This window comes from Myotis nattereri (genome assembly GCF_964212035.1).
Source record: "Myotis nattereri genome assembly, chromosome: 1".
Taxonomy (NCBI): Eukaryota; Metazoa; Chordata; class Mammalia; order Chiroptera; family Vespertilionidae; genus Myotis; species Myotis nattereri.
The window spans coordinates 182,690,869-182,713,953 of NC_138075.1; the positions used below are offsets into that span (position 1 = coordinate 182,690,869).

The 23,085-nt window shown below is 40.7% G+C and overlaps 1 protein-coding gene and 1 pseudogene across 2 annotated transcripts; one reads left to right on the plus strand and one right to left on the minus strand.

Moving 5' to 3' along the window:
- Positions 1-1,018: 1,018 nt before the first annotated feature.
- Positions 1,019-1,551, minus strand: LOC308535520 (actin-related protein 2/3 complex subunit 3-like; annotated as a pseudogene). Its single transcript has one exon. The product of its transcript is annotated as an actin-related protein 2/3 complex subunit 3-like (transcript).
- A 4,278-nt stretch (positions 1,552-5,829) lies between these two features.
- CXCL9 (C-X-C motif chemokine ligand 9) lies at positions 5,830-12,998 on the plus strand (the record flags this gene model as incomplete). The annotated part of the gene is made up of 4 exons (XM_081113122.1): positions 5,830-5,893; positions 6,979-7,105; positions 8,411-8,495; positions 12,960-12,998. 4 exons carry the CDS (start codon positions 5,830-5,832, stop codon positions 12,996-12,998), a joined length of 315 nt encoding a protein of 104 aa, XP_080969248.1.
- Between the last annotated feature and the right edge of the window lie 10,087 nt (positions 12,999-23,085).

Below are 23,085 nucleotides of genomic sequence, written 5' to 3' on the forward strand. Positions count from 1 at the left end.
AGGCAGCTGATTGATGTTTCTCTCTCGTCGATGTTTCTAACTCTCTATCCCTCTCCCTTCCTCTCTGTGAAAAATCAATAAAGGGAAAGTGTTCAGGGGCAATAACACACATGGAGCTATCATCTCCTAGGACAACAGTGCCTTTTTTGGAACACCTTCTGGAGGGCCTGCCTGAGGCTCTTGAGGAGGTGTCACTCTTCAGAAATATGTCTATGTGGTTTGCTGGTTTGCTAGGTTTGTTGTTCACCACAAATTTGCTTGTAAGCAAACACTGCACCATGAACATTCCTCATGTCAACAAAAAGAAGACTTGAACCTTTGTAGATTAAAAAACAGAGAGAGTTTTTTTATTTTGACGTATTTGAGGACATATCCAAGAGCAGAGTTCCAAGATGCCTTTAAATAGTGCTCCAACTTTAGGAAAGTGATAAGATGCTTATATAGAAGCAGGAGGACAAAGAAAAAAATAGCTATACATCAGCCATTTTAGTTGCATGCATTCAAGGATTAACAGTTTTCTATTAGGTGAAGAGAATATGCAGACAAGGTAGGGTCATCAAGCACCTGGAGTTGGGGGTCATGGGAAGAAGTCTGGAAGCAATTATTTCTACATTTTTATCAGGATACAGAAAGAATAGGCACTGCCTTCTATAATCATTTATCTTTTTAATTGGAGCTGTTGGAAAGTGTACATGGCTGGTCTTTTGGATGGCCTTGGTTAGGAACTTACTATATTCCTTTGGTTATTTATCAAGTTGGAACTGCTGCTTAAACACCCTTTCCTTTCTCGCTCTTTATTAATGAAAACCTTTTGGTGTTGAGGTCCATGTTTTCAAACGTTTTAAGGAGCTTGCTAAGGTCTGCAAAAGCTTCTGCTAAACACTTCACTGAGTTTTCTTCTTTTTCTTTTTTCCTGTATTTTAATACAGGAAAATTATTAAATACAGGCAAAGAACTATGTACATCTTGCTGTAAAATGCTGCCCACAGCTATGGAAAAGGTGTCTGCCCCACTCTCTTTACTGTCCAGGTCCTAGAAAACTCTTGTTTATGAATTGTCTCTTCACAGAGCAAGTCCACCACTTGCTGGGTTTCTCATTCTGAGGCTCAAAAACTTACAAAGTCTCAATCCAGCCTCTTGCCTTAACTGCTGCCAATAGGCCTCCATCACTTTGTCTTCCTGTTTGTTTGCAGGTTTGGCGTAAATTGTGTTAAGTGGAAAACTTGGCTCTCTGGGAATGGGAAAATTAGTGATTCCTAGTTTATACATTTCTTTCTCGCCTTGCTTTTAGAATTGCACTTTTGGAGTTCCTTTAGACACTCAGAAATGTAGAGAGTTGTGTATATCAAGGGCCTATCAGCTTTATTCTTAATCTCATGGTTTTTGAAGAAGTCATTGGCCTTGAAATAATAGATGGCTTCATCCACAAAATCTGTGTCTTTTGTCTTTCTAAGGGCAGGTCCTTTGAACTGACTTCTGATGGGCAACAGTGCCATGTTTCCCAATGAGTTTGGTGTCAGAGTCCATGAGAGAAGAATGGTAAGCCGGCATCTTGATGTCTCCGAGTTTTCTGAGGTTTCTTTATTTCTTCTTCAGCAGTTTTCTTGGCTCTTGCCTCCTTTGCTCAGCTAGGCTATCCAACAACTCTTCCTTCATCAGTTCCTCAGGAACAACTTCTTTTTGTGTGTGTGTGTGGGGGGGGGGGTAGCATTTATTATTATTTTTTTAATACATTTTATTGATTTTTTACAGAGAGGAAGGGAGAGGGATAGAGAGTTAGAAACATCGATGAGAGAGAAACATTGATCAGCTGCCTTCTGCACACCCCCAACTGGGGATTTGCCTGCAACCAAGGTACATGCCCTTGACCTTTCAGTCCGCAGGCCAACGCTCTATCCACTGAGCCAAACCAGTTAGGGCAGGAACAACTTCTAAGAGATCCTCGGTGTGATCCTCATCCACACCCAGGTTAAAGTGGTTTACAGTCTCAACCACAGCCATGTTGACTTTTGCAATCTTTACACTACGATGTTACAACAGCTACAGCACTAGGTTATAGGAATTTTTCAGCTCCATTATAATTTTATTATAACATTATGTCATTATTATAACATATATGAAGGGACCACCTTCATATATGCGGTTCATCCTTGACCAAAAAAGCATTATGCAGTGCATGACTATTTAATTTTTTTCTTTAGGAAAAATTTAATTTACGAAGTAATTTTTTTCCTCACCCAAAGAAATGTTTATTGATTTAAGAGAGAGAGTAAGAGCCCAGCTGGTTTGGCTCAGTGGTTGAGCGTCGACCATGAACCAGAAATCATGGTTTGATTCCCGGTCAGCGGGTTGTGGCTTTGATCCCCAGTGTGGGGTGTGCAGGAGGCAGCCAATCAGTGAGAATCATTGATGTTTCTATCTCTCTCTCCCTCTCTCTTCTTCTCTGAGATCAATTAAAAACATATTTTTAAAAGAGAGAGAGAGAAAGAGAGAGAAAGAGAGAGAGAGAGAGAGAGAGAGAGAGAGAGAGGAAAAGAGAGAGAAAAACATTGATTGGTTGCCTCCTGTATGTGCCCCAAATGGGAATTGAACCTGCAACGTAGGTATGTGCCCTGACCAGGAATCAAACCCACAACCTTTTTGGTGTATGGGACAATGCTCTAACCAATTGAGCAACCTGGCCTGGGCATAATTTAATTTAAATTTAAGTTAATTTAAATTTAATTAATCTCAGGAGAGGCACTAATTTAAAAAAAAGTTGAGAAACATTGTTCTATAGTAATGAACCTCCAAACTTTAGTGGATCACCAGAATAAAGGTCACATTTCTTAACCTGCCCTGCAGATAGATATGGCAGTGTGACTAAGTTCTGGCTTATGGGAGATGATGGAAAATGATGAGTACTGTGGGAAGAGCTCAGGAGATTTATCTCAGTGCAGTGGCAGATGCAATGGCGTGAGCGCACTCCGCCTCTACAAGCTTCCTCGGCACACCAGGAAGTGGCAGCGCCCGCCTGAGCAAGCCCCCTAGAGCCCCTACATAGTACCCTGATCTTTCCTACCATTGGTTGCCCTAAGGATGGTATAAACTTCTGATTGGTCCAAAAAGTTATATATGTTGCTGCACTTACACAATAAAGTCAGATCTGCGTCTTTGAACCTGGTCTCCTGAGTCGGGCATGCTTCGTTAGGACTCCGTCGGCCTCACTCCCGCGGGACCCCGTGCCTCAGAGTACAATCCCAGGATGGGTCTAAAAATGAGGAACAATCCCTTTTCTGCCTTCCCACCATCCTGTACTTGGAAAGCAGACATGGTGTCAAAGCCCCTTGGGCCATATGCAAGAGGGCAGCAACCTGGAGATGGCAGTGAATCAATGAGATAGAACCTAGGAGACCTCATGGAGCAGAACCACCATACACACTCTAATCAACCTGCCTCTTTCAAGGAGAAATGCATATATCTTAATTAGCCACTATTAATTTGGGTCTCCATTAGATGCAACTGATCCCTTACTCTTTTTTTTTTTTTTTTTTGAGAGAGAGAAAGGAAGAGAGAGAAACATCGATATTAGAGAGAAACATCAATTGGTTGCCTCCTGTACACACCCCCAGATGGGATCAAACCAGAAACCTGGGTATATGTCCTAACTGGGAATTGAACCTACAACCTTTCAGTGTACAGGGACAATGCTTCAAGCAACTGAGACACACCAGCCAGAGCATTACTCTATTTTTGCTTTTTAATTATTATGGTAAAAAAATGCATAACATGAAATTTACAATTTTAACCATTTCTAAGTGTACAGTTCAGTAGTCTTAAGTATATTCACATTATACAAGAGATCTCTAGAACTTTTTCATTTTTCAACACTGAAACTCTAAAACCTACTAAAGACTAATTTCACCTCACCCTCTTCCCAATCCCTTGGCAGCAGCCTTCCTATCTTCTGCTTCTAGATTTGACTTTAAATACTTCAGATGAGTATTTCTCCTTTTGTGACTGGCTTATTCCACTTAGCATAATCTCTTCAAAGTCCATCCATGTTGTAGCATGGGACAAGATTTCCTTCTTTCTTAAAGCTGCTTAAAGTTTCATTGCTTGTTCTTATACCACATGTTCTTCATCCATTCATCTGTCAGTAGACATTTGGGTCACTTCACCTTTGCAAATAAGGCTGTTGTGAATAATGCTACCATGAATATGGGTTAGCAAATTTCTCTTTGAGATCCTTCTTTGAATTCTTTTGGGCCTATTCCCAGAAGTGGAATTGCTGCATCATATGGTCATTCTATTTTTAATGTTTTGAGGAGCCTCCCTATTCTTTTTCATAATGGAAGCACTATTTTACATTCCCACCAATAGTGCACAAGGGTTCCACCTTCTCCAACAGTTGTTATTTTCTAATTTTTGATAGTGGCATCCTGATGAATATGAGGTATATCATTGTGGTTTTGATTTGCATTTCCCTGTCTTTTGTAATTATGATGTTGAACATTTCATGTGCTTATTGGCCATTTCTATATCTTCTTTAGAGAAATGTCTATTCAAATTTCTCTCCCTTTTTAAAATCAGGTTTGTTGTTGTTGCTGCTGTTGCTATGTTGTAGAATTTTCTTATAAATTCTAGGCCAGTGATGGCGAACCTTTTGAGCTCGGCATGTCAGCATTTTGAAAAACCCTAACTTAACTCTGGTGCCGTGTCACATATAGAAATTTTTTGATATTTGCAACCATAGTAAAACAAAGATTTATATTTTTGATATTTATTTTATATATTTAAATGCCATTTAACAAAGAAAAATCAAACAAAAAAATGAGTTCACATGTCACCTCTAACTCGTGTGTCATAGGTTCGCCATCACTGTTAGGCATTAACTCCTAATCAGATATATGTTTTGCAATTATTTTCTCCCATTCCATAGGTTGTTTTTTCACTCTGTTGATTGTTTTCTTTGATACAAGCAAAGAAGTTTTTAAGTTTGATGTAGTCCCATTTGTCTATTTTCAACTGATCCCTTATTCTATAACTAATTCAACCATTAAAAATAACAATAGCCCTAACCGGTTTGGCTCAGTGGATAGAGAGTCAGCCTGCAGACTCAAGGGTCCCAGGTTCGATTCCGGTCAAGGGCATGTACCTCGGTTGCAGGCACATCCCCAGTAGGGAGTGTGCAGGAGGCAGCTGATCCATGTTTCTCTCTCATCGATATTCCTAAACTCTCTATCCCTCTCCCTTCCACTCTGTAAAAAAAAAATCAATAAAATATATTTTTTAAAAAATAACAATAAACTGTAGCAGCAATGGCATAAAAAACAAAGGAAGCTTATCACAGTAGGAAATGACCTGGTCCTGGAGGAAATTATCATAGGTTAAGAAAAAATAAGTCAGCCATATATTATATAAATAGTAAGGAAATTTGAAGAGTGTTTTACTTATCTGGACGTCAGTATTTCCCATCTGGAAACCACATTTCCAACTCTTGTTGTATGATATCATTATATAACCTATTCTTCATCCTAGGTGAGCAGCTGTGAGTGTACTAAAGGCTGCCAGTGATACTGGTTTCACATCCCTTACTATAAACCACCCATTTATGTGAAATGGACATAAATCATGCAGAAATTCCCTTGGATCTGAGAGTAGGGTTTCCCCTAGAACAATTGTTTGTGGGCAGTTTAGCTAGATCAGCTAAGAATACTAGCCAATCAGAGTTTCGGAGGGAAAATGTTTTCCTATATAAATACGATTTTCAATAGCATGTTCTCTAAAGAATTTCCCAGGCTTGAATTCCAATAGAGGAGTGACTCAGTAGAACTCCATTCTACCGCTATGAAGAAAAGTGGTGTTTCTCTCCTTTTGGGTATCATCTTCCTGACTCTGATTGAAGTTCAAGGTAAGGGGTTCTGATTCACATTAGGTTAATAAACTCAGAGATGTAAATGGCTATAGAAAGCCTCTTGAATTGCCCAGTAGAGGTGATTGCATGCATCAGAAAGTGATGAGTCACTCATAAAAGCTCATTGATGTCGTTGATTATCCCAAGTTCCTATCTTAGACGTGCCAAATCAAAAAAGTCTTCTCAGTCTTGGTGTTTGAACTCCTGGCATGTTGTAAATGTTCAATAAATGTTTATTGAACTGTAGATAATGAGATTAAAGACTCTCGAGTTATTTTTTTTACCCTAATATTTTTTTCTTGATAAGTATTATTGTGCTTAATCAATTAAAGATCCAATAATCAGAGACATTGTTTTTAACTTGTTTCCTGTTGGCCTTTGTTACCTTAAGCAAATTAGTGAACTTTTCTAGACTTCAGTTTCCTCAGCTGAAAATGGATATTTTATAGTTATGATTTTTCTACCTCATGATGTATGGCATATAGTAAGCACTAAGTAAATATATGATATATGTTGAATAAATAAAAGAATTAAGGAATGAAGATAGTGTATTTTAAAGAATTTCCAAAAGTTTAAAGCACTATTGAAAAGCAAGGCAGTGAGGAGGAGGAGGATGGTGGTGGTAACTGGTTATTATATGTAGGGCTTTCTGTCTAAACCAACACCAACTGCAAGGTCATGTAATAAAATGGCTTTGGAAATTGCTTAGGAAACTGTGGCCCACATAGCACCCATGAAGTAGGTATCCATGTGTCTGACCTGCAATAGGCATTTATTAAATATTGTGAAAATCTTTTTTCCTAAGGTTGTAGAATATGGTAGTTAAGAGCAATGCCTTTAGATTCAAACTCTTTCCCTGCCCCCTAAAAGCTGAATGCCTTTGTTCTTTACTTCTTTGAACTTGAGCTTCTTTGTCTATAAAATGAAAGTGATACCTACTTCAAAGTTTGTGGTAATAATTATTAGAAACTCAGGAAATGATAGTAATAACCATGATTAAGTCAAATGTATCATTTTGATGGATCACCTAAATTGAGACATTGCCCTAAACCAGTGTGTGCTAACCATTCCCTTTCTCTTAGGAGTCCCAATAATGAAGAAAGGACGCTGTTTCTGCATCAACACCAACCAAGGGATGATCCACCTAAAATCCTTAAAGGACCTTAAACAGTTTTCCCCAAGTCCTTCTTGTGAGAAAACTGAAATCATGTAAGTAAAATCTCATCCAACATGCATGCATCTTATTGGCAGGAACATTAAATTTAGTGTGAGTATTACCCTTGGAATGCTTGCCTATACAGACACTTAAAATTCAGATTGTTGCTCCTCTGCAAATCTTGCCTACTTCTTGCTTTTCTAAAAAACAAACAAATCCCAAAACAAGCCAACAACCAACAAGTAATTTCTGGTGGGGGTTAGGAACAAAGACATATCACAAAAGTAATATATGTTCATTGGAGAAAATGTTTAATGCCGATAACCCAAAAGAAAAAAAATAAATATTATTTATAATGCTACCATCCAGTGACAAATGCTGTTAATCTCTTGGTATGTGGTTTTCCAGATCTCTCTCATTTGCTTTGTGTGTACATATATAGACATGAAAAATATATACATATATTTATAAATATAATATATATGCACACAAAAATAAAATCATACCCTACATACTGTTTTTTCATTAATATTATATCATGAACGTTTCTTCATGTCAGTACATCTTCTGTCATAATACCATCTTTTTCTGATAATGTCATTTTTAATGGTCAAATTATATTCCCATCATATGCATGTATCATAATCTGTATAACCAATGCTAATTGTAGGTTATTTTCTATTTTTTCCTATTGAAATCAAACTCTTATTATGGCAATATTGTGTCTTGAATTCTTTCCTACTAATAATACCTTTCTAGAGATTAGAATTGATAAGTTAAAGTACATGTATACTTAAGTCTTTTGAAGCCTAAATCGAGAATGATATATAGACTGGCTATTCTTATTCTCAGATTATATTGATAAAGAAAAAAAATCTTTGAATTATTCAAGGAGAGTATGCTGTAATTTATCAAAATTCAAACAGTCTGTTAATCTTAGGATAACATTTTATTATGTTTTAAGTAGTTTCATTAGAAAATTTGGCAAAATTTATGCTGATTTTCATTGTTTCTGGGGGGAAAAAGTAGGTATATTGACAACATTTATATTTTTCTTCTTCAGTTAAGCTTAAATAGCTATTTCTAGGACAAAATAATATCATCTTTAGATATGTTTCTCTCACTGCATATACCTGTGGGGTTTTTAAATTTATGGTTATGTGCTATCCTAGAAATTTATCTAAGTCTCTCATTCGATTAAAAAGGAAAAAAGACTGGGATTCTCAGATGCTTATAGTGATGACACAAGTACACTCTAATTGGGAAATTGAATTCTGAGGATAAGATGAAGCATTTAAATTATTAAAAGTTAAAATATTTTTTAAAAAGTTAAAATCTTGTTGCTATTACCTTGGCAGCGCTACAATGAAGAATGGGACTCAAACATGTCTAAACCCAGATTCAACAAATGTGAAAAAATTGATGAAAGAGTGGGAGAAACAGGTTGGTGAAAAGAAGGAACAATTTTTTTTTTCCCCTTAGAAATTAACTTTGGAAGACAAAGAATCTATGTAGTTCCTTTAAAGGTACATTTTTAAAAATTCTTATTATTGTATTCCTGTTTTGTTACTAGAATGATGTCCTCACTTTGATATCCTATCTGATAAAGAGGGGATATGCTAATTGACCCTTGTGTCATCACAAATATGGTGGCACCCACAGCCAATAAGGAGGGAATATGCTAATTGACTGCCCTGCCCTCAAAGATGACAGCACCCACAGCCAATAAGGAGGGGATATACTAATTGCCTACACTGCCCTCAAAGGTGGTGGCATCCACAGTCAATAAGGAGGGAATATGCTGATTGACTGCCATGCCCTCAAAGATGGCGATGCCCATTCCCTTTAGCCCCGCAGGGCAGCAGGTGTGCAGCAAGGTCGGGCCCAGGCAGGCCCAGCCTTGCCGTGAGCCTGCCTCTGGAGTCCCCCAGTCCCCTCAGCCACCCAGCTGCCCAGGGCCGTCCCAAGGTGCAGGCAAGCCTTGGATGGCAGCTGCCCAGCCACCCAGGGCCACCAGCAGCTCAGGTAACCAGAGCTGGCTGAGGCTTGCGCTGCCAGCAGTGGCAGCCTCAAAGGTGTGATGGGGTGTCGCCTTCTCCTAGTCGCCAGGTCGCCTCCCGCCCCTGAAGGCTCCTGGACTGTGAGAGGGGGCAGGCCAGGCTGAGGGACACCCCCCCCCCCCGCTCCAGTGCATGAATTTTCATGCACTGGGCCTCTAGTATAGTTATATTCCTGCATAGAGTATCACTTGTCTATCGCACCACTAGAATGTGGGTTCCATGAGCAAAGGGAGCTTATCTTTCTTATATAACACAATGAATGTGTATTTAAATGAATAGTAGACACTGAGAATAGAAAGGTAATAAGATAGTACCATCCTGCTATAGCAAATATTCTAACAATAAATTAAAGCACAATTTCAAATATTAAATAAAAATATGTACAAGAATCTTAAAGAAAGAGTAAGTAATTTTGCTGAAGGGAGGGGCAGGGAGAAACTATTAAGGAAGACTTTTCATAAAAGGTGACATTTGATTTAGGTCTTGAAGGATAAGTAGTTCACCACGAGGGCAAGGACATCATGAAAGACAGAATCATGAGAGAGCTTGCTGTGTTCAGGGAGCCTCTAGTAATGTGGGTGGAGTTTGTATGGAGGGAATTAAGGGATTAGGTAAAAGAGTAGACCAGGACAGAGTGGGAAGAAACCTGTATGACATGCTAAGGAATTATGTCTGAAGAGGGACACAGAATATGTAGTTGGGAGTGTAGCTTTTGGAGTCTGATAGACAGTGGTTCTGCCACATACTAGCTATGCAACTTTAGGCAAGTCGCACTCTCTGAGCCTCAGTCTCCCCATAGGTAAGAAGTAGATGATACTTAAGTAGAAGATTTAAGTATATATGTACTTTAACTTAGCAATTCTATCCTCCAACATCAGGAAGTTGTACTTGGGACATAAGCAAGATTGGAGTGAGGGTAGTAATGAGCCAGGAGAATGGACAAAAGAAGACCAATTAGAAGGCTGTTGCCTCCTCCTCAAAGTGGATGAAGTAGAAAGAATTAAAAAGAGCCCCTTTGAGAGTAAAGCACTTTAAACCTGTTTTGAGGATGAAGAAGGACCACAGTGTAGAGCAGCCATGGGCAAACTATGGCCCGCGGGCCAGACCGGCCCGTCTGAAATGAATAAAACTAAAAAAAAAAAAGACCGTACCCTTTTATGTAATGATGTTTACTTTGAATTTATATTAGTTCACACAAACACTCCATCCATGCTTTTGTTCCGGCCCTCTGGTCCAGTTTAAGAACCCATTGTGGCCCTCGAGTCAAAAAGTTTGCCCACCCCTGGTCTAGAGAGTTCAATTATAATATAAGAAAGGGAAAATGGTAAGATGAAGAAACGATGTCTTCCCCCCCCCCCCCCCCCTCTCTTTGCAGGTCAGCCAAAAGAAAAAGCAAAAGAAAGAGAAAAAAAACATCAAGAAAGCAGGGAATTCAAAAAGTTGAACGATCTCCATGTCCTCATCAAAAGAAGACTATATAATTGACAGCTTTACCGACAAATATTTTCTGTTTAAAAGGTTCTTCTTAATTATACTGAAATAATTCCAGCACCTTAATCCATAAGCTTGTTGATCTGACTAGAAATTATAAAGCATCATTATGAAATTGTAATTGAAGCTAAAAAGTAGCTTTCAAAATCCAAATGTTAAGAATTGTTAGAGGCTATAGTTTGTCTTATTCTTCCACCTATAGCCAGCTGAATTTCATCATGTTTAAGAGCAGGATCTTAGTAACACCCACATGTGGACAGATGGCCACACAACAGCTCATACACAACAGCTGCCTGGGAGAGCAGCCTCAGGCTTCCAAGACCACAGCCTGCAGCTTTCAGAGCGTATTCTGAAGCACATGTCGGCAAGTGCCAGCTTGTCAGCTTGCTGATAAGCCAAGCAGTTTGGAATTGAGCTGGACCTCACTAAGCTGCCATGGCCATCAGCATCTGTATTTGAATCCGCCTACGGGCCTCACATGCAATGTATCTGAGAGGTAAATGCTGGTAGTTTCTGGGAACCAACACTGGAGAACACAGGCGCTTAGCTTTCAGAACCTTCGATCTCACTTTTGAGGCCGTGTGACTCCATCTTACCTGCCCAGGCTGTCCCCTTTGCCTCAGTCAAGCCAGTCCCTCACTGTCCTACCACAGTTCAGTGCCTGCCTCCTCTACTGTGCTGACCTCGCTTCTCATTATTTCCCCAACACCCCACAGGAATGCCTTCTTCTCCCCACCCATCTTCACTTTACCCAGGCTTCAAGATTCAATTCAATCCTGCCTCTTAAATAAAACCTCTGGACACTCAGATTATCTTAAAACCCTATTTCACATGTGCTCCACACCACACAGGTGAGCACTTAATTATTTTCTAATTTTTTTGTGTGTTTTTTCTATCTCTCCAGCTCCTTAAGGGCAGGAGCCAAGTTTATTTCCCTGAATCTGCCACCAATGCCTCATATACTCTGGGACTAGATTTTGAATGATTTCTTAATTGCAGTTGTTACACGTAGGAGGGAAGCCAGGCCATCCCCTCAGAGCAGGAGCTGGCTATCTATAGCAAGATTCAATATTGAGTAACCCCTGGGTAAATTCATTATCTTCAGGCCATTATCCCTGAAAGCACCCGGGGTGATGCAACATCCTTGTCTTATGACAGGATGTTAACTTGGCCTCTTGAGCAGATAAGAAGGAAATGTTTAACCATTTATGGAAGTTCTGAACTGTTTTCATAAAATATACAGGGTACCTAGAATCACAGAATCTTACAATGGGAATCTTACAAGGAGCTTTAGAAATCAACCAGTGTCAAAACCTTCTTCACCCCATGCAAATTCCTTCAGTACAATTCCTGACAAGCCTCGCTTTTCTATGATATGACAAGAAAGCCGCCAACATCCTTTTGAAAACTCATTTTATGCCGAAACCGGTTTGGTTCAGCGGATAGAGCGTCGGCCTGCGGACTGAAAGGTCCCAGGTTCGATTCCGGTCAAGGGCATGTACCTGGGTTGCGGGCATATCCCCAGTAGGAGATGTGCAGGAGGCAGCTGATCGATGTTTCTAACTCTCTATCTCTCTCCCTTCCTCTCTGTAAAAAATCAATAAAATATATTTTTAAAAAAACAAAACTCATTTTAGGTAAATATGAATGTCCTTGTCATTAAACTTTTCTCAGAGTTGGTAAAATATTGTGATTACTGATTATTTCACCAGGTCTTGTGAAGAAAGGTGATATTAAGATACCAAGAGCTGGAGGGAGCAGCAAATTCTGTTAGAGGAGACAAGACTGGTGCTCACATAGCTTCCGTGGGGCTTGGAAACTCTCTTAAAGAGGAGGCTTGGTGAACTGTGTAGGACAGGATGTCTTTTGCCAGAATTTAAACAAATGCCTTCCTGCAAATTTTGTTACTCTTTACCCAACAGATGATTTTCAGTGCTGCCCAGTGGTGATCCCACCCAAGCAATATCTGATCTAATCATGAAACTCTAGCTCCTTCCATGTACATCCTTGAAAAACCTAAATGTTCCCTAATTTGAGAGTTTGTGAACCAATTACTACACAACTCACAGGTAAAGTGTAGTGTATAACTAATAATCAGAAACCACATTTTATAACATATAAGTGCATGATATTCATCATTTACATATACATGTATACTCTCTAAGCAAATAAGTTCAAAGCAGTATTAGCATATATACCTTATACTCTGAAATAATTTGTTAAAAGATGGTATCAATAAATGAACCATTAATCAGAAAACAAGTCTTGATTGTTTTAATGTCTTGAACATACACTTCAACTATTGCATGCTTAACAGTAGTTCTCACATGTCTTTATTGATTTGCTTTCATCTCAGATAAAGGATAATGGAGATAAAGACTTGGAAGCCCTTTAAAGGGCTCTTTGGGGACAGAAAAAAAAAATATGGAAAATGTGACAACAATGCCTTATTATAACAACATTGACGGATAAGAGTTACGTGAAATGAAATTTATTGTCTAATTCTGAAGGATAGTCCTAGCCCAATCAGATGTATCCTGAGGAAACAAAAAAAGTCCTTTTTACATATTCTGAAAGCACATATGTTTAAATATTATAAAGTCATAAGTAGCTATGGTGGATATCTAAATAAGCATAAGATACTTACGAGTGCAGAAAATTTGGGCTGGAGATATTATGTAGTGTGGACTCTAAGAAGGTTGAATGTGGACAAAAAATATCAGTAAGGTACACTGAGAGGCCAGACAGGTGTGACATTAGGGCAGCTGCGGACATGACTACCTACAAGGGCCTTAACCTGAAAGACAGGATTCTAGATTCTGAGATACCTGGTTTAAGCTCAAAAGCCCACCACTTACTGGCTGTGTGACCTTGGCTCACCCATACGATTTAACCTCCCGTGCACCAGTGTCCTCACTCAGGGCTGTTGTGAGGAATAGGCCCAGCATAGATCTTGGTGCTGAGGAAGCACTTAGTGTCAGTTCCACCCTTCTCTATTTACTTCTGCCGCGCCTTCTTCACAACAAAGGGTGTTCCACATCTCACACTCGGGGATGCTTCCAGGACTAAAAAATATGTTGGAGAAGAGATTAAAAGCCTGCCTGACCAGTTTTTCATATCTATATTTTTATACTCAAAGTCCAGGCTATCCTTGTCTCTTTCCTGGGCTACCATAATAGTTTCCCTGCTGCCCCTTTTCTTCAAGTTTAATTTTCCTTCCTTACCTCCATGCCAGCCAGAATGATATTCAGTCATTCTCTCTCTCTCTCTCTCTCTCTCTCTCTCTCTCTCTCTCTCTCATATTTTTATTTATTTCAGAGAGGAAGGGAGAGGGAGAGAGAGAGCTAGAGACACTGTACAGTCCTAACCGGTTTGGCTCAGTGGATAGAGTGTCGGCCTGCAGACTGAAGGGTCCCAGGTTCGATTCTGGTCAAGGACATGTACCTTGGTTGCGGGCACAACCCCAGTAAGGAGGTGTGCAGGAGGCAGCTTATCGATGTTTCTCTCTCATCGATGTTTCTAACTCTCTATCCCTCTCCCTTCCTCTCTGTAAAAAATCAATAATATATATATATATATATATATATATATATATTTTTTAAAGAAACACTGTACACCCCACACTGGGGATTGAGCCCACAACCCAGGCATGTGCCCTTGGCCAGAATCGAACCTGGAACCCTATCCACTGAGCCAAACCGGCTAGGGCCAGAATGAGCCTCTCAAAGAATAACTCACAGAATACTACCACCTTGCTTAAAATCCATCAATTTTGAATTAAATCAACCATACCTCAGCCTACCAAGCCATATGTGAGTTAAGTTCTACCTGCTTCTCTTACCAGGCTCCCCCTATTCTCATTTATTGAGCCCAGCCTCACCTTCTTTCTGTCTCTCAAGCACACTGAGTTTACTTCCTTCTCGGGGCCTTTGCCTACACTGTTCCCTGTTGTGCTATATCAGTGGTTAAGCTGGGAACTCTGTTTCCCAGAATCCCCTTCCCTGTGTAGTTCTAATGTAAGAATTAGCCAAAGAAACACTTGTGTGAGATTTTTAAAAGAGAAGTGAAGGAATAGCCATTACTCTTGATTAGATAGAACGACAGACACCTTGGTATCCAAGGATCCCAGCTTGCCCTTGCTCTCCTCTGAGTTCACCTTGTCTTCATGACTGCTGGCCTCTCGATCAACAGTGGTCCCAACCAGATCTTGGAAGTGCACTCACAGAGACTGTAGTTGCACAGAAGCTACAGCGTCCCACAGGCCCCCAGAGTGGCAGCTGGACAGGCTTGGCTTCTTGGATTTTTCTCATGAGCTCTTTGTCCAACTGTACCAGTGCTTCTGATGGCTTCATCAGTGAATCTTTCTCCAATACCTGACTATCGTCCCAGACTTTCCCTTCTTGAGATCCTCCATCATCTGTGGAAAATCTGATTCCTGTAGGAATTCCTTTATTTCCACAATGTCAAAGTCAGCCATATAATACAGAGAAAAAACTGCGTTGTTACTGAAAATGAAAAATACCAGTAATGACTTCTACAATATTAAAAGCAGCAGAATTAAAAGCAGGTCTCTCTCTCTCTCTCTCTCTCTCTCTCTCTCTCTCTCTCTCTCTCCCCCCCCCCCCCCCCCCGCATTAGTTGATTCTGGTATGTGCCCAGGGATTGAACCCACAACTTCGGCCCATCTGGACGATGCTCTAACCCAGTGGTCGGCAAACTCATTAGTCAACAGAGCCAAATATCAACAGTACAACGATTGAAATTTCTCTTGAGAGCCAAATTTTTTAAACTTAAACTATATAGGTAGGTACACTGTTATTAACTTAATTAGGGTACTCCTAAGGCTTAGGAAGAGCCACACTCAAGGGGCCAAAGAGCCGCATGTGGCTTGCGAGCCGCAGTTTGCTGACCATGGCTCTAACCAACTGAACTACCCAACCAGGGCCAGGCAAGTGTCTCTTGTTTGGGTCCTTTGATTAGGGCCAGACTGGCTAGGAGTTTTTATGGACTGGAACTCAAAGCAAAAGTGAGCTGCAAATGGGAACTAAATGTCGCTGAATAATAAGGGAACAGGAATTACCTCTGGCAGCTGGGGAGTATGCTGGGGATCCTGAAACAGCAAAAAGAGAAGGCAGTGAAGTAGGACTGTAAAAATGAAGTAAAGGCAAAGGAGACCAGTGAGAAATTGTCTGTGGTAAGATGCCAGCTTTAAAACACTGCTGTGTAGCATTCATTTTGGATATTGCAAGTAAGTCCAGAATGCTAGAAAACTCTGGGGCCAGCTGGGTTATGTGGCAGCTGTAAAGGTGTGCTGCTTGGATCACCCTTCAACAAAGAACTTACTTTCAGCCACAAGGAGAGAGAGCAGTTAGCTGACACCCTCTAGCTGCTGCACTGGAGAGGAGACTCACCTCAGGTTTCAAGCCAAGGCCGAATCCAAGCAGTCTCCAGCCAATGACTGAGTATTGAAGGCATACTAAGGACTGACCATTCCTCCCAACTCAGGACTCCTCTGATGGGCAATCTTTAGTCAGGTGCTCCCCCTTGGGTTCACTAAGACTTTCTCAGACCTCCATCACAGTCGGGGGCAATCTTTCTGCTTTTTTCCCACTTTTATTTTCATAAGGGTTACCTCCAATAAACTTCTTGTGCATCTGATTCTGTCTCAGTGCCTACTTCTCAGAGAACCCAAATGACACAGACTACATGTGATAAACTTTATATTTTGAGCAATAAGTGTTAGCTGCTATTATCTTTTTTTTAAATATTTTTTTATTAAGATATTACATATGTGTACCCTCTACCCCCCCCCCCCCCCCCCGCTCATCCCCTCACCCCCCCCGTTGTCCGTGTCCATTGGTTAGGCCTATATGCTTGCATATAAGTCCTTTGGTTGATCCTTCCCCCTTGCCCCCACCCTCCCCTACCTTCCCTCCAAGGCCCGACAGTCCAATCAAAGCCTCTCCGTCTCTGGATCAGTCCTTGTTCATCAGTTTATGTTGTTCATTATATTCCACAAATAAGTGAGATCTTGTGGTATTTATCTGCTCTCCAGTTCCATCGATGCTGTGGCAAATGGTAAGAGTTCCTTTTTCTTCTTCCTCTTCTTAAAGAATACCTTTCAGCATTTCATATAATGCTGGTTTGGTGGTGATGAACTCCTTTAGCTTTTTCTTATCTCTGAAGCTCTTTATCTGACCTTCAATTCTGAATGATAGCTTTGCTGGATAAAGTAATCTTGGTTGCAGGTTCTTGCTATTCATCTCTTTGAATATTTCTTGCCACTCTCTTCTGGCCTGCATGGTTTCTGTTGAGAAATCAGCTGACAGTCGGATGGGTACTCCCTTGTAGGTAACTGACTGTCTTTCTCTTGCTGCTTTTAAGATTCTCTCTTTGTCTTTTGCTCTTGGCATTTTAATTATGATGTATCTTGGTGTGGTCCTCTTTGGATTCCTTTTGTTTGGGGTTCTCTGCGCTTCCTGGACTTGTAAGTCCATTTCTTTCACCAGGTGGGGGAAGTTTTCTGTCATTATTTCTTCAAAAAGGTTTTCAATATCTTGCCCTCTCTCTCCTTCTGGTACCCCTATAATTCTGATGTTGGTACGCTTGAAGTTGTCCCAGAGGTTCCTTACACTATCTTCATATTTTTTGAATCTCTTTTCTTTTTTCTTTTTCGGTTGGGTATTTTTTGTTTCTTTGTATTTCAAATCTTTGACTTGATTCTTGGGATCCTCTTGTCTGCTGTTGGATCTCTGTAAATTATTCTTTATTTCAGTCAGTGTATGCTTAATGTCTAGTTGGTCCTTTTTCATGTCCTCCATGGTCTCACTATACTCATTGAGGGATTCATTAAATTTATTGGCGGTTTCCATAAAATTCTTGACAAACCTTATAAACGTGGCCTTGAACTCTATATCCAGTCATCTGCCCTCCTTCGTTTCTGCCAATTGTGACCTGTTTCTTTGTCTCCGCATTTTGGCTGCTTCCCTGTGTTGATAGAGTGGCCCTGCGCGCCAGGTGTCCTGTAGGGCCCAGTGGCTCAGCCTCCCCAGTTACCTGGGGTGGACACTCTTGGTGCACTCTTGGTGCACTCTTGGTGCCTTGGTTGTTGTAGGATCACTGGGAGGAATTGACCTCCAGGCCAATTGGCTGTGGGAAGCAGCTGTGTCTGAAGTGGGAGAATGGTCCCCCTCTGACCACTGGGTACAGTGGCTCCTGGATCTAAGGAGGTGCTAATTCAGCCCCTGCCTGAGGCCACACAGCCGGAGCCGCCACGAAGAGGCTCAGCTGTGAAGCAATGAAAGCCGCTGCGGGGCCTTGGGCCTTCTCTTGGAAGTTCTGGGTCTGCTTGGCTGGGCTGTAGTTAGGTACATTCACATGCAAAAGCCTCTGCTGCAGCATGGGTGGGGCGGGGTCTCAGGGAGTCAAAAGGGCGGAGAAAGAAGCTATGGCTGATTCTCCGCGCCCGGAGTCGTGCGTCTCAGTGTCCCGGTAACGGCTGCAAGCACCTCTGAGGGAAATCCGCCCTCAAGTTCACCCGCAGCCGCCTGACAGAGCAGCCTCTCCCCGTATGAGTCCTGGGTCCCCAGAGACTTCCCAGAACCGGAGTTCAGAGCAGTCGGGAGCTTGTGATTCAAAAAGACAGCCGCGTCCTCAGATGCCACCCCCTTTCCGCACGCGCGAGCAGCCGCCGTACCTCTGCACTCAGCCTCCGCAGCTCCTCTGGCTCTCAGCGTGCTTTTCTTTTCTTCTAGTTGTAGAAATTACACTCAGCCAGCCTTCCTGTTGTTCTGGACGATGTTTGCTCCGTCCTTTGGGATATTTCTCAATTGTTGTGGGAGGCGACTATTTCCCGGTGTTTATCTATGCCGCCATCTTAGTTTCCAGCTGCTATTATCTTTATTATTATTTCATACAGCCTCAGAGGCTCTTAACACTGGAAGAAACCTTTTAGATGGACATACAAACAGGAGCCTGGAAATCAAGAGACTGGAGTCTGTTTCTGGTCCTGCCACTCATTGGCTAAGTAGCCTTGACAAGTCTTATGACCTCTCTGAATAGCAATTTCTTCATCTGCAAACTGAGAAATGAGAGATTATGATCTCTAAGGTTTCTCTAAGTTTTCTCCCAAAACATTATCCCCTTTCATGCTCCGTCTTGTACACTATAGCTTTTGATTAATAGCTACCTAATACCCACCTTTTTATAGTGGTGCTCCCTGTACTCATGTAAGTATGTTTATATTTTAAAATAGCTGCCATGTGGAAGGAACTCCTACCATTTGCAACAGCATGGATGGAGCTGGAGAGTATTATGCCAAGTGAAATAAGTCAGTCAGAGAAAGATAAATATCACATGATCTCACTCATTTATGGAATATAATGAACAACATAAACCGATGAACAAAAATAGATCTAGAGACAGAGAAGCATCGATCAGAGGGAACCTCAGAGGGAAGGCAGGGGAAGGTGGGGCTAAGGGGGAGAGATCAACCAAAGGACTTGTATGAATGCATATAAGCATAACCAATGGATACAGACACCAGGAAACGGGGGAGGGGGTGAGGTCATAAGTGGGGGAGTGGGGGGGGGGGACAATGGGGGGATAAGGACACGTTTGTAATACCTTAATCAATAAAGGGGAAAAAATTTAATAAATAAAAAATAAAATAACTGCCATGTGGAACTAGTTTAGGACTGCCAGAATGGGAAAAGGCCACTTCTCTAGGCTTAAATTATGTTGTTAACAATTATATGAAAATCAGAAGACTCCAAATGGGTTTCATTCTTTCTTTATTCTCTATCAAATGCAATGCCAAATAGTATCCAGGTAGTCCCCACACTGCTCCATTCCTCTGCTTGAAAGTAAGATTCTCTAATCACCCAGTGACCCCTGTGGGTCTCACAGGTTGGGGGCAGACAACAGAAGAGGGGCTGTTCCTTTTGTAACTAAGTCCCTGAGGGTAGTATAACCAGGAGCACATTCCGGGGGAGAGGAGAGAGGTATTCCCACCACTTTTGTTTTCTAAAATAAATAGAATCCTTGAGGACATCTCACCACAACTTTCATATTTTCTAGAAATAGAAAAGCAAGCAAGAATGATTTACAAGCAAAGAAAGAAATGGGGAATTTATACACATGGTATGTTCTCTTTCCCTATTGTAGCTAGCCTTGAAAAGAACTAAAATTTCTTCTGGTACCAGTTTCCTGATGAGTTTGTATGAGGTCATATTGTAAACTTGGTGTAATTTTCTTGTTAAAAAGAAAAGCGTGAGCTCCCTCCAGTGGCTAACATTAACAATTTTTTAAAACAATATATTTTTATTAGAAAAGTACCAAAACCTTCCTGGCTTTTCCGAACATAGCCAATATCACTGGTTTCCAGTGAGAGAGACCATAACTAGAATTCACATGTTAGTTACTTACTGATTTTGAGGTAAATTTCCATTGTGGATATCTAAGACATTATAATTTCTTACTAAATAAGTCACACAATTGAAGAATTGAATGAGACTAGAGATTGTTCATTCAACAAATATTACCTGATTACCTACTATTTGCCATGAGTTGCTCCAAATGCAGAGGATAGGGAAGTGAACAAAACAAAATCCTCGTTAAACTCATAATTGAATGCAGAAAGGCAATGAAGCATCCATCTTATATAAAAACTGCTGTTTGAAATTTTAACCCTGCTATTTCTGGCTTCTGTAGATGCTTGCTGGCTTAAATAATAAGGAAAATAAGACTACTCCCATTTCAGAGAGGCCATTAAACCTTCTCCAGACGAAGTTATCAGTGCTGGCACCAGGCCACGCCTTTGGTCGAGGTCTCAAAGCCCCAGCACATAGGGCCCTTTAAGAACTTGCAAAGGGGAGCCCCATTGAAGCAAGTCTTGCCCCGGAGGGGTGTCTCCAGCACAGAAGTTCTCCCACTGCAGACACAGCTGATTCTCACAGCCAAGTGGCCTGGAGGTCAATTCCTCCCAGTGATACCTACAACAATCAAGGCTTAACTACAACAAGACTGTGCACAAAGACCACAAGGGGGTGCACCAAGAGTGTCCTCCTCAGGTAACTGGGGAGGCTGAGCCACTGGGCCCTAGAGGACACTTAGCACAGAAAACCACTTTATCAACACAGGGAAGCATAAAAAATGCGGAGACAAAGAAAAAGGACACAAATGACAGAAATGGAGGAAAGCAAACTACTGGATATAGAGTTCAAAACCACACTTTTAAGGTTTTTCAAGAATTTTCTAGAAACTGCCGATAAACTTAATGAGACCTACAAGAAATCTAATGAGACCCTCGAGGTTGGGATAAAGGACCAACTAGAAATTAAGCATACACTGACTGAAATAAAGAATATTATACAGACTCCCAACAGCAGACTAGAGGATCACAAGAATCAAGTCAACGATTTGAAATACGAAGAAGCAAAAAACACCCAACCGGAAAAGCAAAATGAAAAAGAGAATCCAAAAATACGAAGATAGTGTAAGGAGCCTCTGGGACAGCTTCAAGTGTACCAACATCCGAATTATAGGGGTGCCAGAAGAAGAGAGAGAGCAAGATATCAAAAACCTATTTGAAGAAATAATGACAGAAAACTTCCCCCACCTGGTGAAAGAAATGGACTTACAAGTCCAGGAAGCGCAGAGAACCCCAAACAAAAGGAATCCAAAGAGGACCACACCAAGACACATCATAATTAAAATGCCAAGAGCAAAAGACAAAGAGAGAATCTTAAAAGCAGCAAGAGAAAGACAGTCAGTTACCTACAAGGGAGTACCCATCCGACTGTCAGCTGACTTCTCAACAGAAACTTTGCAGGCCAGAAGGGAGTGGCAAGAAATATTCAAAGTGATGAATGCCAAGAACCTACAACCAAGATTACTTTACCCAGCAAAGCTATCATTCAGAATTGAAGGTCAGATAAAGAGCTTCAGAGATAAGAAAAAGCTAAAGGAGTTCATCACCACCAAACCAGTATTATATGAAATGCTGAAAGGTATCCTTTAAGAAGAGGAAGAAGATGAAAAAGGTAAAGATACAAATTATGAACAACAAATACACATCTATCAACAAGTGAATCTGAAAATCAAGTGAATAATCTGATGAACAGAATGAACTGGTGATTATAATAGAATCTGGGGCATAGAAAGGGAGTGGACTGACTATTCTTGGGGGGGGGGGAAAGGGATGAGGGGGATGCGGGGAGAGACTGGACAAAAATCATGCACCTATGGATGAGGACAGTAGGTGGGGAGTGAGGGAGGAGGGTGGGGTGGGAACTGGGTGGAGGGGAGTTATGGGGGGAAAAAAGAGGAACAAATGTAATAATCTGAACAATAAAGATTTAATTAATAGGAAAAAAAAGAATTCAAGTAAAAAAAAAAAAAGAACTTGCAAAGGGAACCGGAAAAAACCCATATTTGGGAGACAAAGAGGGTAAGATCGTATAAATATGAGAAACTTCGTGTGTGAAGACACCCAGATTTTGAGAGACATTTTCCTCTGGGCCCGCGTATAAAAAATGTAACTCCATCTCTCTAAGCATTGCTTGGTTCTTCTCCGGTTTTTCTGTAACAGCAAAAAACAATCCCTCTCGTCTAGGCTCCTTCAATAAATAAATTTTTAATCCATTTGAATTCAGAATTTACAATTATAATAGGGTCTCCTGTGCAAAGGATATTTTCTTTTCTAGAATAATTTACTTCAGTTTAAAAATAATTTGTGGATCAGAAAAAGATAGAAATTTCCTTTGCCCACTCAAGACTAAATATAGAAATGAATATGGCATTGGTCTGGCTAATATACATTAAAAATATCACATTACACATAATATAACCATTACTTATAATTTTAAAAATGCATATTCAGTTAGTCACTCTAAATACATACATTTGTCCCTCGGTATCTGTAGGGGACTGGCATAGTATTTGCATATAACCTACACACATCCTCCTGTATACTTTAAATCATCTCTTTAGTATTCATAATAACTAATACCATGTAAATTGTTATATAGCATTGCTTAGGGAATGATGACAAGAAAAAAGTCTGTACATGTCACTACAGATGGAACCATCATATGTAGTTAGCTACACAGTGCATATCAACAACAATGCAACATTTTTTTTTTTCAAGTATTTTTCACCTTTGGTTGGTTGAATCCAAGGATAAGGAACCCATGAATATGGGAGGCTGACTGTATTCAGCCACTCTCAGCCTTAATTTTTTCATCTATCAAAAAGAAAAAAAATCCTGCTTTCATGGTGTTTTGGGGTAAAATGGGCTCCTTAGATTAGCAGGTAAAGCCTTTCATCACCCACATGCATAACCTCACCCAACTCAATTTCCTCATCTTTTCTGCTGCACACTCCCTTTCCAACTTTTAGTCGCACCAAATTTCTGGTTGTCCCTTAAAGCCACTACAACAGTGGTTCTCAACCTTCTGGCCCTTTAAATACAGTTCCTCATG